This window comes from Dromaius novaehollandiae, chromosome 1 (genome assembly GCF_036370855.1).
Source record: "Dromaius novaehollandiae isolate bDroNov1 chromosome 1, bDroNov1.hap1, whole genome shotgun sequence".
In the NCBI taxonomy this organism is placed as follows: Eukaryota; Metazoa; Chordata; class Aves; order Casuariiformes; family Dromaiidae; genus Dromaius; species Dromaius novaehollandiae.
In genome coordinates, this window is record NC_088098.1 from 212995930 (window position 1) to 213009261 (window position 13332).

At 37.8% G+C, this 13332-nt stretch overlaps 1 protein-coding gene and 1 long non-coding RNA gene across 2 annotated transcripts in view; both read left to right on the plus strand.

The window, feature by feature from the left end:
- The window catches only part of LOC135330626 (uncharacterized), a 546609-nt gene that overhangs the window by 152895 nt on the left and 380382 nt on the right, over window positions 1-13332 (plus strand). The gene's annotated exons all lie outside the window — the stretch shown is intronic.
- LOC112980921 (taste receptor type 2 member 40) lies at window positions 7840-8775 on the plus strand. Its single transcript, XM_026096133.2, has one exon. The coding sequence runs from the start codon at window positions 7840-7842 to the stop codon at window positions 8773-8775; it is 936 nt and encodes a 311-aa protein (XP_025951918.2).

A 13332-nucleotide genomic window follows, 5' to 3' on the forward strand; every position in this document is an offset into this window, starting at 1 on the left:
TCTGTTATGGGACTAGAGACCCCAGCACATATGTAGACACCTACCTTTAGGCATTTCTGAAACTCAGTCGCACACTAGATGATGTTTACTTCCCACTGGTCACTGCTCCCATGACAAAGACCATGTGTAAGAGTGCATACTTCTCAATAGTACTCTTTAAATTGTATTTCAGAAGGTGATATAACTCACCAGCGTGTCTCTTTTGTTCAGTCCACCACTGCACTATAACAAGCTGAAAGTATTTTTAACAGTACAGATGTATCTTCTTCTGAATTATGTGATTTTTATTGCAGTCACTCCTGAGTGCCTTTTTTATGGCTTAGGAATAGATGGTGAAGGAAAAGAGTTAAAGCAGTGGGGAAAGTGAGGAGAGGGGCTCTATTTCATGGACTGTAACTATAGGGGCTATGATTAAGAAAACAGTTCAAATCAGAATGAGAACCCATCACTAAGTTTGTGCTTATCTTTAAGTTTTGATAGCCTATAAGCAAACCTAACATCAAGTGTATGCTAAAAAGACCATCTTGCATAAGAATGCCTTTAAAAACATGTTGAAATGGTTTATTAGAATTGGGGTCCTGAAATGAATAACCACTGGTGATGGCAGGATAACCAAAATCTAATACAAGCTGGAACAGGTGAAGCTGACTCAGAAAAGGTGCTCTAAAGTGACAAGTCTGGCACTGGTGTCATAGAAGTATATTGTTTATTCTCTGGGTGAAGCTAACAACAGCTCGTAAGTGCTGAGCCCACTTTCTTCTAAGTGCTCTGTAAGATGACTAAAATTTTTGCAAGTTTTCAGCTGAATGCAGGAGAAATCTCCGTGATGACAGCAAACTAAAAAGTTTAAATTATTCAGTCATACTCAAAAGCCCTTATTTGTTTTAACAGGGCAAGGGAAATATGTCTGTCATTGAAATTGAGAACTGAGGGACAATATGCATTCACTGAAAAGCTTCCTCTGGAGAGACAGTTTGTTATTACTTACTACTTACTAAGCTATCTGAGTGACACTGTGCAATACGCAATGCAACAAACTCAGCCCAGAGGAGTTCTTCCAATCGTAGTGACAAAGATGGGATAGGGATGTAACTATGGCTGTAGACAATGATAATTTAGCAGGTTGATATGGAGATAAAGGGCTTTATTGTTGACCCAGCTAACACAATATTCATCCCTATGGACAGTGTAGACTGCTGTGAGTAATCCTTTAGTTTGATTTACGGAAGGCGTAAGTATAGACTAGAAGCCAGTTCCTTTGTGAACTGAATTTAGTTAGGGGGAAGGTGAGTGATCTCCTGGCCTCTTACGCTGATATGGGGCAAGGTTTTGGAAAGGTTATTCAGAAAAACAGATTTGAGAGGCAATTAAATCAATCTCTGGTGTACTGGAGGTGGTCCTCTCAGGCAAAAGATAGCATAAAGTAGAGGTGAATGAAAGGAGGAAATGAGAGGGGGTGGTGAAGGTGGTGTCCAACATTAATGGGAAGTGTATACTTTCCCTTTCATACTTTATATGGTGTGATAGCACTAATCCATCTTTTCAAATATTGTCTTCAGTTAATGAATGCTTACATTAACCTTTTTTCATAGCAAGGAGAAACTGACATTAGTCATTAGGTATTTTTTACTATTTCCTTCTTGTTCCTTTTGGCATGTACTTGCCTTCTTACTTCCTTAAAATGTTAGTTATCCCTTCTTTTTCATCAGTGTTGCATTGTTTGATCTTTTGACCTCTCCCAAGAATTCTGAAGGACTCTTTTTCCATTAGTTGTGTCTGATGGTGCAAAATCCATCATTTTGCATTTGGACAATGGCCTTCTGAAGAACAAATTGTATTGTACTGAAATTAGCAGTGTAGTGTCTCCAGTTCAATAATGACAGCAGCATGACAACTTGTAAATTAATGTTAAAAAGGATTATCACCCTTTCACACACATTTTTAAAATATTTTGCAACATTATTTCTTTATATAATATGAAATCTACATTGTGTTAAATAGCAGCATGATTTATTGCTGTTTACCAGATGCAGGATATTTTATTAAGATTCACAAGCTTTCTACATCTCGTCAAATATGCTAGGAACACTTGAAAAAACATTTTACAAAGTGTAATACATATAAAAATAACCATACAAGGTGCAAATAGCCATGTTTACCATAGAGCCATAGAGCTGGGTTTCTGGGCAAGCTTCTTGACTCAGATGTTGGTGTCTGCCCTATACACTTCTCTCTGAAAGTTTTCTTTTGTAGGCCTATTCCTTCATCTTCTTACACAAGAAGTACTCTCCCCTGATTTGTTTTATTCAATTAGTTTACTGTAAAGATATTATTTTTGGTAATCCATTGGCTTACAGCAGTGCTCAGAGATTTCAGTCATTATAATGCAATGTGCTAGAAATGTTGTGTGCTATGTACCATGGGCTATAAAAAGCGTATTTGCCAAAAAGCTCAGGACATAAAGGCAAACAAATGCAATGAGGATCTTGTGGCCACTTACTCCACTGGAATTAAATTTACTGTGATTACTTGGAAAGTGGTGTCCTTCCTCCAACTTGAAATAAAATATTTTTGCTTTATTTCTGCCACTAGACAATATAAGCCAACAGTAATAAGTTATACTCTTCTTCATGTATTTCTTCATTAGGAAGTGGGCTGGTTACTTTTATGGTAATATTAATTCTTGATTTTCTTGGACTGTTTTGCAAGTCTTTTAATTTAGTTGTGGTGTAAAAACACACTAGCAGTCAGAAAATGGTTAATGCTTGTCAAACACCAAACTAATGTCACTAGGGTGTAGGTAAAAAGTTGAAATTCTTTCCAGAGTTTTCACTCCAGGCAGAATTCCAAAATGAAAGTCCAGGATTACAGCCAGGTAATCTTTTGATTTTAGATAAAAGTCGGAAGGGAAATTTCACATTTTCTGTACTGCAATCAGGTTGTTCATCTAGAGCACTTCTTTTGAGACTGCAGAAGCAGAGCAGACTGCGAAGACTGAAAAGGAGGAGTTGGTGATTCCAGATCATGTTTGCCAAATAATTATGACTGGGATCATGATAGGAATGATAGATAGATAGACAGACAAACAGATAGATAGACAGATAATAAACAGATAGATATTGTACATGCTAACAGAATTGATCATGCAAAAAAGATGAGAAGAACATCAACCCAAAAGACAGAATCTATTAGACCTCATGTCAATTTTTCTTGCTGCATGTTTGATATCTTCAGTTTCATAGAGTGGACAAATACTACCTGGACAGTGCAACACATTTGAGTAGAAGTATTCACAGAAGTACCCTGGAACAAACGTTCATGTAAATGCCAACAGTTGTTCTTCCAAATTAGTGGCTATGTACTTCTGGTTTTGTCTGCTGGTCTAGCTGTTGGAGCAACCGGACATGCAAGATGAGATTTATCACATTAAACTTTTGAGATCTACTTCAGATGCAGCCATTTATATACAGGCTGGTCATCCAAACCCTGTTATAAAGGAGAATATGGCCAGCTCTGCAGTTGCAATAATATTTAAGGTTATATCTAAACTACTAGCTGTGGGACTGCTTCCTCACACTCATATTGGGGTAAGTGCCCTGACCACTTACCTGCTTTAACTCTGGGTCAAGGACCAACCTTTACATGTCCATGTTTCCATGGGAACAGATGGGAATACTGGGTCTCAGGTCAGAAGGGAGCTCAGCTGCACAGACTTTTCAGAAATTCATCTGTAATATCTTTGTTCTGAATGTACTGGAAGGTTTAAATTTTGAAATTTGGTCAAAATTTGGATTAGTGTTGACAAAAGCACCAAAAGTCATGTCTCTTAGCATGCAGAGAGATGAATGAGGATACTGAAGAGTGGTGGCTGCTTGAGCACTTGTCATGTCATACCAAAATGAAAGCTCTTACTTTAAAATGGCAGCAACAACCTTATGCCCAGAAGTTAGTCCCATTGAATGGCATTCTAATTTTTCATATCCCCAATTCAGCCATAGACAATTACTTCTGACTAAAAATTGTGAAATAGTAGATGATTCATGAACAACATTTCCAAGATATGCATCTTTCTGAACAATACCAGAAATAAGTCTTCCAGTATTATATTCATATGCTTCTTGCTCACAGTAAAAGGCTGAAAGATTAACCAGATACCAGCTAATTGGTGCTTCATGGATCTCTGAATAAGCAGAATGGGCAGTGTTTTACATGAGTGAGAAAGTGTTTACTGTGCTTTAAATAATATCTCTATTTGAACAACTAAAATCATTGTAGGGATTGTGAGAAGCATATTTATTACAGTTTTTAATTGGAATGCATGGATCAAAAAAGGAAAGCTGTTACCCTGTGATCTGAACCTGACTGCTCTGAGTACAGTGAGATTTATCTTGCAAAGGAAAATATTGTATATCTCCAGACACATATGTCCAGAAATTACTGTTTGTGTTATGTTAATAGTGTCCTATGATTGTTTTTAAGAACTGCTAGTCTCTGCTTTACCCTGTGGTGCCTCCTCTTTTGTAAATTCACCCAATCACTCTTCCAGAGGATAAAGTTGAGAAACTAACTTCTTGTAGGATCTCTTGTGTTTCTTCTGGTCTGATCATGGCCATGTAGCTCAATAAGGAGTCTACAAAAGAGCATCAATGTAGCAAAGCCTACCTGGGATGTGCTAGATCTTTACACCTTTCTTTGTACTTCACATAGTACCTCTTTTCCTTTGTTATAATTTTGGCTTCATCCAGATTGCTGCTGGCCTCCTTGTGGAGACACATAACACCAAACTGAATCTGTATGTTTGATTTCATGTGTCTGAGGACAAGTGTTTATGTAAGTGTCTTTAAAATACTGATCTCTGGCTTTATAGCTAAGATTATGTTGACACCTCCTGACTATATTGATTGAGAAATTCAGGACATCTATAATCCTTATATTATCAATTTCTAAATGTTTGCAGTATTCACCATTATTTTGATCATAATTTATTCAAAATAGAAATAGACAAAGTAAGGCTTCTTCACAATATAAAATACTGTCTGAGAACAGAAACTTCTGTGATTGTATCACAAACTTCTGGCCATACAACATCCTGCTGGACTATAGACTCCATTCTCATCCATATTTGCATATTTGTATATTATATGTTATTTATGTTATAAATTTGGAAGTTTTTGACTTGTTCAAATTAAGAGAAAACAACCTGAACCTCCCAGTAGTCATTTTTTTCTTCTTTCCAGCATCAGGAGGATAATGCATAAGATCATGGCAACATCTCCCTGAGGTTGCTCACAAGGATTTCCTCAGAAAAGGTCCCTAGACTGAAAGGCCCTATTCACATTTACATACTGACCCATTAGAAGCCATGCCATTGCTGTCTCATTTTACACTGTAACTGGGAGCATAAAGTGCATGGCATCTAAAGCACTCCATAAAAACTTTCTAGCCTGGCTTTTTGCATTATACATGCCCTATAGTCAACTCAGCATGGATCCCTTACATAAGATGCTTAAACTGCCACCACCCTTCAGTACCATTATCTCTTTCCGAAAGCATGTTGCAACTAACTTATAAGGTTGGAAAAGGGCAAGAAGGGGAACAAGTGAATTCAGGAAGCTGAGGGCTGGGAAGGGAGACTGTGATGGCCTCCACTGGCCAACCCGCTCACTCTGGGGCCCTGTTGGAGCCAGCATCAGCAATGGTCAAGTCCTGGTGGCTGCTACCCATATATTGTCCTTTTTTAACTCAGTGCTTCCAGATATATATTATCAGCATCCATGAGTAGAATTATCCTCTGGAGAACCCTTGAAGATAGAACCAGTGTAATGTATCAGGGATCTCTTGACCTAGTGAGAGACAAAATCAAGAGCAAATATTTATATAGAAGCCATTTCTGGGAGCAGAGCACATTAGACATAGCTCAGTCACAGGTCACTAATAGACAAGCTATCTGCTCTACCTGAGTTGTGAAGATTTAAATACAGTGAGAGGGGACACCATGTGTGATGGCTCCTTTCTCAAGGAGCTGGTGGGACTTCTCAAGGCAGAAATGTTCCTTTCTCTCTCAAGTGATTATTCCCATTTTTGGCATTGATGAAGGGAAAATGAAATGGGTAGGTAAAGATTAGATATGGTTTTCTTTACCATTTTCCTTTTTGATGATGTATATCAAGATAGACTGGAATTTCATAACAACTTTCTGGAATTGGCAAGAATTGATTTTAGTCCTGCAACTTTCTAGACTGTATCTTCATATACAGTTTCTCCTCCTTTATAATTGCAGTGCTGTTTTTATAAGTGCATAAAAATAAAGTGCTATTGTCATGTTCCCTTGAGTAACTTAATGTCTACGTTTTAAGGTAATTGACTACAGTAATTATGCAAAGTATATTCTGTGTACAAGAAGTTTTATGCATATAACTTTAAAATACATTGTAGGCGTCAAGTTACATTTTCTTTTTCAATTTTTTCCTTAGCAAAATGTGACTGGTGTGACTTGCCCATTATTTTGAAATATTTTGAGTGAAGAACATTGTAGAAAAAGTAAGCGTAACAACATATTCTTATAGTTTTTCTTTTTTTCTCTTTTTCTTCAGTTTTTGAAATCTGAAGCATATGATGTTTTATAAACATGCCTCCAAATTGTATTTTATATTTCATTGTGAAATTCACATTGTTGTGATGAACAAAATAAGCTCACTTTTTAAAGAAAAAGCTTGTAGTCCTTGCGATTGCTAGAACCTAAACTGAATTGAACTGAATTACTAGGACCTAAGCGTAAATTGAATATGATTGAAGTATTGATAGAGACAAAAGGTATGGAGAAGGTATTAAATTCACCTTTTCTTCTAGAGAAGTTTTGAAGAAATGCACTTATATCAGCTTAGGTTAACTGTTTCACTGCTGAACATTTCAACAAGAACTTGAAGCCTGGATATAATGGTAAATACTAAATCTAATAGTCAGGCTATATCACATTCAGATTAGAAGATTGCCTTTCACTTTGGGTCATTTTACTCTGTTCAGAAATGAAAATCAGAAGAAGTATGTCAATATTCCTACAAAAAAAATCCCTACCTTACTGACAAACTCCTGGTCTTTTCCCAGAGGCCAAATGACCTTAGCTGCTTCTTACCAGGGTTCTACTAGAAGAACTGCTCAGCTCCAGTAGCCTGTCACCACCACTTTCCCCATCATATGACCTGCCACTTTCATCTTTTGATCCCTTACATATGACATCTAACATATTGGAAGCACACGCTCATGAAATGGCCAGCTATATGGAGCAATAAGCCTCGGGTAGATGCAGCTTCCTTGTGTGAGGTGCTCCCCAAAAATACAACTGGAGAATGTATACTTTACAGAGATAGTCTCCATGCAAAATTGTTTCCACTAATATGTGTGGTCATAACTGGTAGTATTTCAATTTCAGTCTCTTGACACAAGGTACTGCCTGTGCTGGGTTGTGTGATGCATGTAAGGAAACAGTCATAACCACAGAGCCACCGAAGGCTTGCTTGTCACTCTGGATAGGAATATAAACAATTGGATAAAAGATGGGGAGGTTAATACAGCTGGCTATCCCACATCCCTAAGGAAAAGAGTAGGCAAATCTTATGCATGTAAAAGGTTAGAATTAATTATTAAATCCTTCTCTGATTTGCATGTTCAGGAACAACAGCAACATCCATTTTTCAGTATCATTTCCAGATCTCATTGTGTTCCTAGATATAAGGGGAGCAGGCTGGGGTTGGGACTAGGGCTAGTCAGATGGCATCTGATCTGCTCAACTTCTTGCACAGCTCCACAAGCTAAGCACACGGAGGTGACCAAGGCAGAAAGATGTTGCCACCGGTTCTTATCATTTCAATAACTATCGTAGCAATTGAAGTCATTGTTGGATTTATGGGAAATGGATTTATTGCAATTGTTAATAGCGTTAACTGGATCAAAAGTAAAAACATCTCTTCTGCTGATATGATCCTGATCTTCCTGAGCACATCGAGATGTGTCTTGCAGGTGACAATAATGATACACATTCATAGTCTCTACTTTACGGATGTGACTAAGCTGGCTTCTATGTACAAAACTTTTGGTGCTATATGGATGTTTGTAAACCATGCCAGTCTGTGGTTCAGTACCTGGCTCTATGTCCTCTACTGTGTAAAAATTATCAATTTCACCCAAAGACTGTTGCTGCAAATCAAAGTCAAGATTTCTGGGATGGTTCCATGGCTGCTTCTAGGATCACTGGCGATCTCTTCCATGACCTCTCTTCCGTTATTATGGATTACACCCAGCACTTACCTCTGCAGCTCAACTGGGAACTGTAGAGAGAATAGCACAGAACATATCACTAACTGGGATAGCTCACACCTCTACCTACTTCTTCTTTACTTTTCAGGTTGTTTTATTCCTCTAGTATTATCTGTGGTGACTTCAGCCCTGTTAATTAATTCGCTATGGAAACACACCAAGAAGATGCAATGCTATACAGATAGTTTCAGGGATCCTTTGATAGATGTTCACCTAAGTGCCGTTAAATCTATCATTTCTTTCTTGGTCCTGTATCTTTCTGGCTTCGCAGGTCAAATTCTGTTGACACTGTCAACTTCTCAAAGCAAAGATGTTTGGAAGGTTGCAGTTTCTTTAGTTGCAGCTGGAGCATATCCTTCGGTACACTCTATTATCCTGATTGTAGTCAATTCAAAACTGAAATTGGCTTTCAAGACTATCTGCCAGTATTTTAAATGTCGCTTGGAAAATGTGACTGCCTAAACCCCATATTAAATAACTTCTCAAGTAATAGATCTGGAATCAAGACTTCTATGCATTTATTGTCCCACCATATTTTTTCTTAGTCAAGAATTTTCATCTTTCAGGTATTTCTGTGATTAGACCTCTTTAACATTTCAGAATATTTGGAAAAAAATGGATCTTTGCATTTTTTTTCCATACCACTATCAAACCCCCTGCCCTCCCACAATCTTATATACTAAAGAGTAAGAATAATAAGAATGCACTGAAAGGAAATGATGCACTTAAATGACAAATCCCATTGGGATTTCAGATTCTTAGTTTAAAGACTGCCAGCTTTATGATACTTTTGAATGGAAGAAAATGAGGCTATAAACAGATAAAATGTACAGAGATCACAGTTAGCAGTTCTCTGCTGAAAGATCTTTCACCCGAGAAGTTTAAAACTAGATGAAACGCATGCTTTCCATCCATAATTGGTATGGCATATACACAGAATATGCTTCTGAATATGAGGAAAAAGAAAAGAAAACTGGCTAAAAGATAATATGGGGGAAAATTAAGATATGGAAACATACAGCTGATTAGTGTAATTGAATTATATCCTGAATCAGGTTTATTTGTGTTAGGATTCTACTATGTATATAGCAACTGAATGGTTAAATACCTCATTAAAACTGATCCTTCTGTTCAAAACATATTTTATGCTGGTTTGTTTTGTTTTCTTTAAAGTGGTTTACTAAGGTGGTGTTTACAGTGTAAACACATGAAGATGTATAGATCTGCCTGTCCTTCAGGTTGAGTTGACCATTCTGATCACAAATCTGCCTTTTTACATGATTTGAGGAGTAATGAGTTGTTTCTCTTTTAATACTATGTTACTATAAAGTTTCACATACTGTTGACAAATAATGTTCTTCAACAAATCCTGTCATGTTTTATCAAAAAACGTGCTAGATGATTCTACTTGTAAGTTCTCTTCTCAGCTCTAGTATTCTCACTCTGTACATCTTCCCTGCAGGAATCTAGACAACGCAAGATTATAAATCAGGATGGTGAGAGTTCCAGCCTCATCTATAAAACTGATGAGCTGGGTGGTTCACTTACCCTTGGAGAGTATCAGCTTCAGTGTGTGAAGAGTAGGAATAATATATTTATGGAATGCTTTGAAAACACTATAAGAAAATTATTAGATAGATGGCAAACCTGAACTTTTTAAGTGATTTTTTAAAAAGATTGCTTATAATGAAATATATATTGATATCAATAGGATGTATGAATGCCTGTATTGTCCAGGATGAAGCAATATAATTATTACCATGTGTAAACAGTGGGGTCAAATTGCACAGAAAAGACTGCAGATGATTAAACTCATTTACACAGTGTTTGAAGGCGTGGTAGAGTGCAGCATAAAACTAAGACTATCGTAACGTCCAGAACCATGTGATTTTTTTCTTTTGTTCAGTGCTGTGCTGGCTGCAATGAGAGAGACCCAAAAGTCCCTAGTGAGCCTTGTCTACGTGTTTCTGCGGGGCGGCAGATGGGAACCACAGTCCTTCTCACATAACAGCCCTGGGGAGGTTGCAAACCCCGCCAGCACGGACCAAAATTAGAAGAGTCATACAGAGACAGCTCTTTTGGCCCATCTCTAGCTGGCATCATCATGAAAAGAAAGACCCCTGAAAGAATTTTTTTTTTTTCTTGCCTGTTTAGGAAGCTCTGGCAAAATTCATTTCCCCATAGAGTTTGCTTCCCTGTAGGTGGCCCCCAAACAAAGACACCCATTTCTGGCAGCAGTCTGAGGGCAAAGAGATCAGAGCCAAGTATGAAAATTATGACCTCCACTTAGCTTTCTTGCTGTCACCTCACTTTCAGGAGGGGGAGATGTGAAGCAGCAACAACGATTATTAAAATATCCTTCAGTGGTTCCAGGGGAGAGCAGGACAAAGCTCAACCACTTGATGTCTTTATATTGTATTCATGAAGGCTTTGTCACACACAGCACAGAGTGGGATAGATGGATACATAAATTAAAATTTTAGATGAATAGATTGGTAAATAAATTATTAGTTTTGTCCTTTCCCTTTCCATCTTTCTCTCAAGCTTCAATTCATTTTCATGTCTTCTTCTATGGCAGTTACCGTTTCCCATTTACTTTCTGATCTTGCCCTGCTCTTTGGATTTCAACCTTTCCCTTCCCAAAATCATTATCTGTATTCTCTACAGAGCCAGGTTTCTCTCTCTTGCACATTTTAAAAACACTTTCTGATTACTATTTCACAGCAAAATATAATGCACTAAATAAGAGTGGGCTCATTTTTACAGCTAGTTTACACCCAAAAGCAGATAAATAGAGCTTATTAATGTTTGGTTTTTGTTTTTGTTTTGTTTGTTTTTTTTTGCATAAAAATTATAAAAAGAACTTTGCTGAGACTTCTTTGCCTAAAAGGTGTTTATGTGATGGTTGAAAATAAGACTCAGTTCACCAGTACATTTCCACTGGAGCGTTGCAAGTTAGGCCAAAAATAGGCAACATCAATAAGCAAATGCTGTGTGCAGTTTGTACAATTGCTGCAGTTATGGTAGCATCAAGATCATTGCAAGGGTGATGAAAAAGGTAAGTGCAGTTGTTTATACTGATTGCAAGACAAGCAAGCCTTCTCTCCTCCAACTTTGTGTGTTTTTTCATGGCATGATCCTTGCTTTTCTAGATCAGAATTCATGCAGAATTCTCTTTCTAGGAACAACAGTACTTTTTCGTGCAGAGATTAATGGACTCTGGATTCCCATCTCAGTACAAGGCTGGCAATTTTCACCCTGACAGCATCTGAATCAGAAAAAAACAGCTAGGATCACGCCACAGCCATTCTGGGTTTCAACAGCTGGTGTCCTCTGTCATTTCTTTCATTTTGACTGGATTAATTACAGGTTGTACCTGACTAACTCAGCAGCTGGGAGTCAGGTATTCGCTAGACCATCTAAAATCTGAACATCTCTCTCTGCTATTAACCATGGGGTCTTGCTTTTTCTTTCTGATATTTTTGGTGTCCTCCATGCTGCTAATTACCTCTCTGTAGAGAAACACCAGGCAGCGCTGTCAGCTCCAGGGATCGCAGAACAGATGTTCATATAAATGTGACTAAAGCTCTAATCTCTTTCCTTCTTTTCTCTGCTGCCAGGTTTGTAACAGTGATCATAAAGACATTGCGCTTCTTTCCATCTGACAGCACCAGGGTTCTGTCATACTCCTTTATTCTGATTAATTTTGATTAATTGAAAAAATTAAATGGGTGTCAATGAAGATTTTGCGGTGTACCAAATGTCTTCTGAAATAGGACTTCCTACCTTACTGCAAGGCCTGGAGACAAGTTATCCCTTCTGGAAGAGTGTTTAATAGGATTAAATTTTTGGATTACTTTTATCTGTATTTACTTATTGCCTTGCCCATCATAATGCTCAGCTTTCATTTCATTAATATCACAAGGACAGTTTCATCAATGTTATGATATACTTCTAAAAGATAATCCCTCCTCCTTTCCAAATTTTTTATCCTGTCTGTTTCTTGCTTGAGGACATCTGTATGGGAGGTCATTAGAGCTTAGCTGGGTGTGTAAATAATGCTGCCCATGTATCTCTCAGACAAAGCTTTCATACAAACATAGGTCGTAAGGGTTACAGTAGAAAAACAGTTGTTTTTCCAATAAATATGAAACAGTTTTTGACTTGAATACCATCCTTGAGTACAAAAACGTTAGCTGATAACCACATGCTAACACCACCTTCTAGCTGTGCCCTGCATTATTTTGAAACTGCCATTTCTCCCTCCTAATGCCTATGTTTTATAATAACTCTGAAGAACTTTACATTGACCAAAGTAACATAATGAATATCAATTTTTTGGATAAGGCATGATGAAAAAGAACATGGAGATCATAAAACCAGAGCTCCTGATGCTCAAAAGAATTTCCAGGGTGAGAGGGCCTTTTCTCACTCCTGAAACGTTGCTTATCTCCATCCTGAGAGGCCACATCCCTTCTGCAGTATTCAACCCATCTGTGCATGAAAGGGCAGGGACAATATTTTCCCCTCAGAAAGCAGAGCAGTTGTACAAACAGTGGCAACAGCTGATGAACTCTTGTGAATTATATGGGCTTTTGAGAAGGAAAAGAAGCAAGGAGAAACCACAGAGGTCCACACCATCTATTTTGACCAGTATCCTCTCCCTGCACACTACAGGCAAAGGTCCCAGGGCAATACTGCTCCCTTCCAAAAACCTTAATGGAAAAAGATATATCACTAATTTGCAAACCAAGTGCTGGATGCTCTACTGCAGCTCAGTTTTCCTGCCATCACAGAAACAGCAAAGGCACATTGCTTTACAGGAATAATGATCTGATAATATCAACCCCCAATTGCCTGTTGGGGAGGAGGGGTAAAATTAAAGCATGTCTGGCCTTTAGGCACTCAGATGTGATATTGCGATGAGATTAAGATGGATGAGCGGATTCATTTAACTCATAAATTAAAAAATGGATTGGTAGGTGATTAGACTAGAAATTCTATCCTCTTCCACCCTTT

Excerpts from the sequence above, each read along its gene's own strand:
- LOC112980921 (XM_026096133.2), top strand. The coding sequence starts at position 7,840 with ATGTTGCCACCGGTTCTTATCATTTCAATAACTATCGTAGCAATTGAA.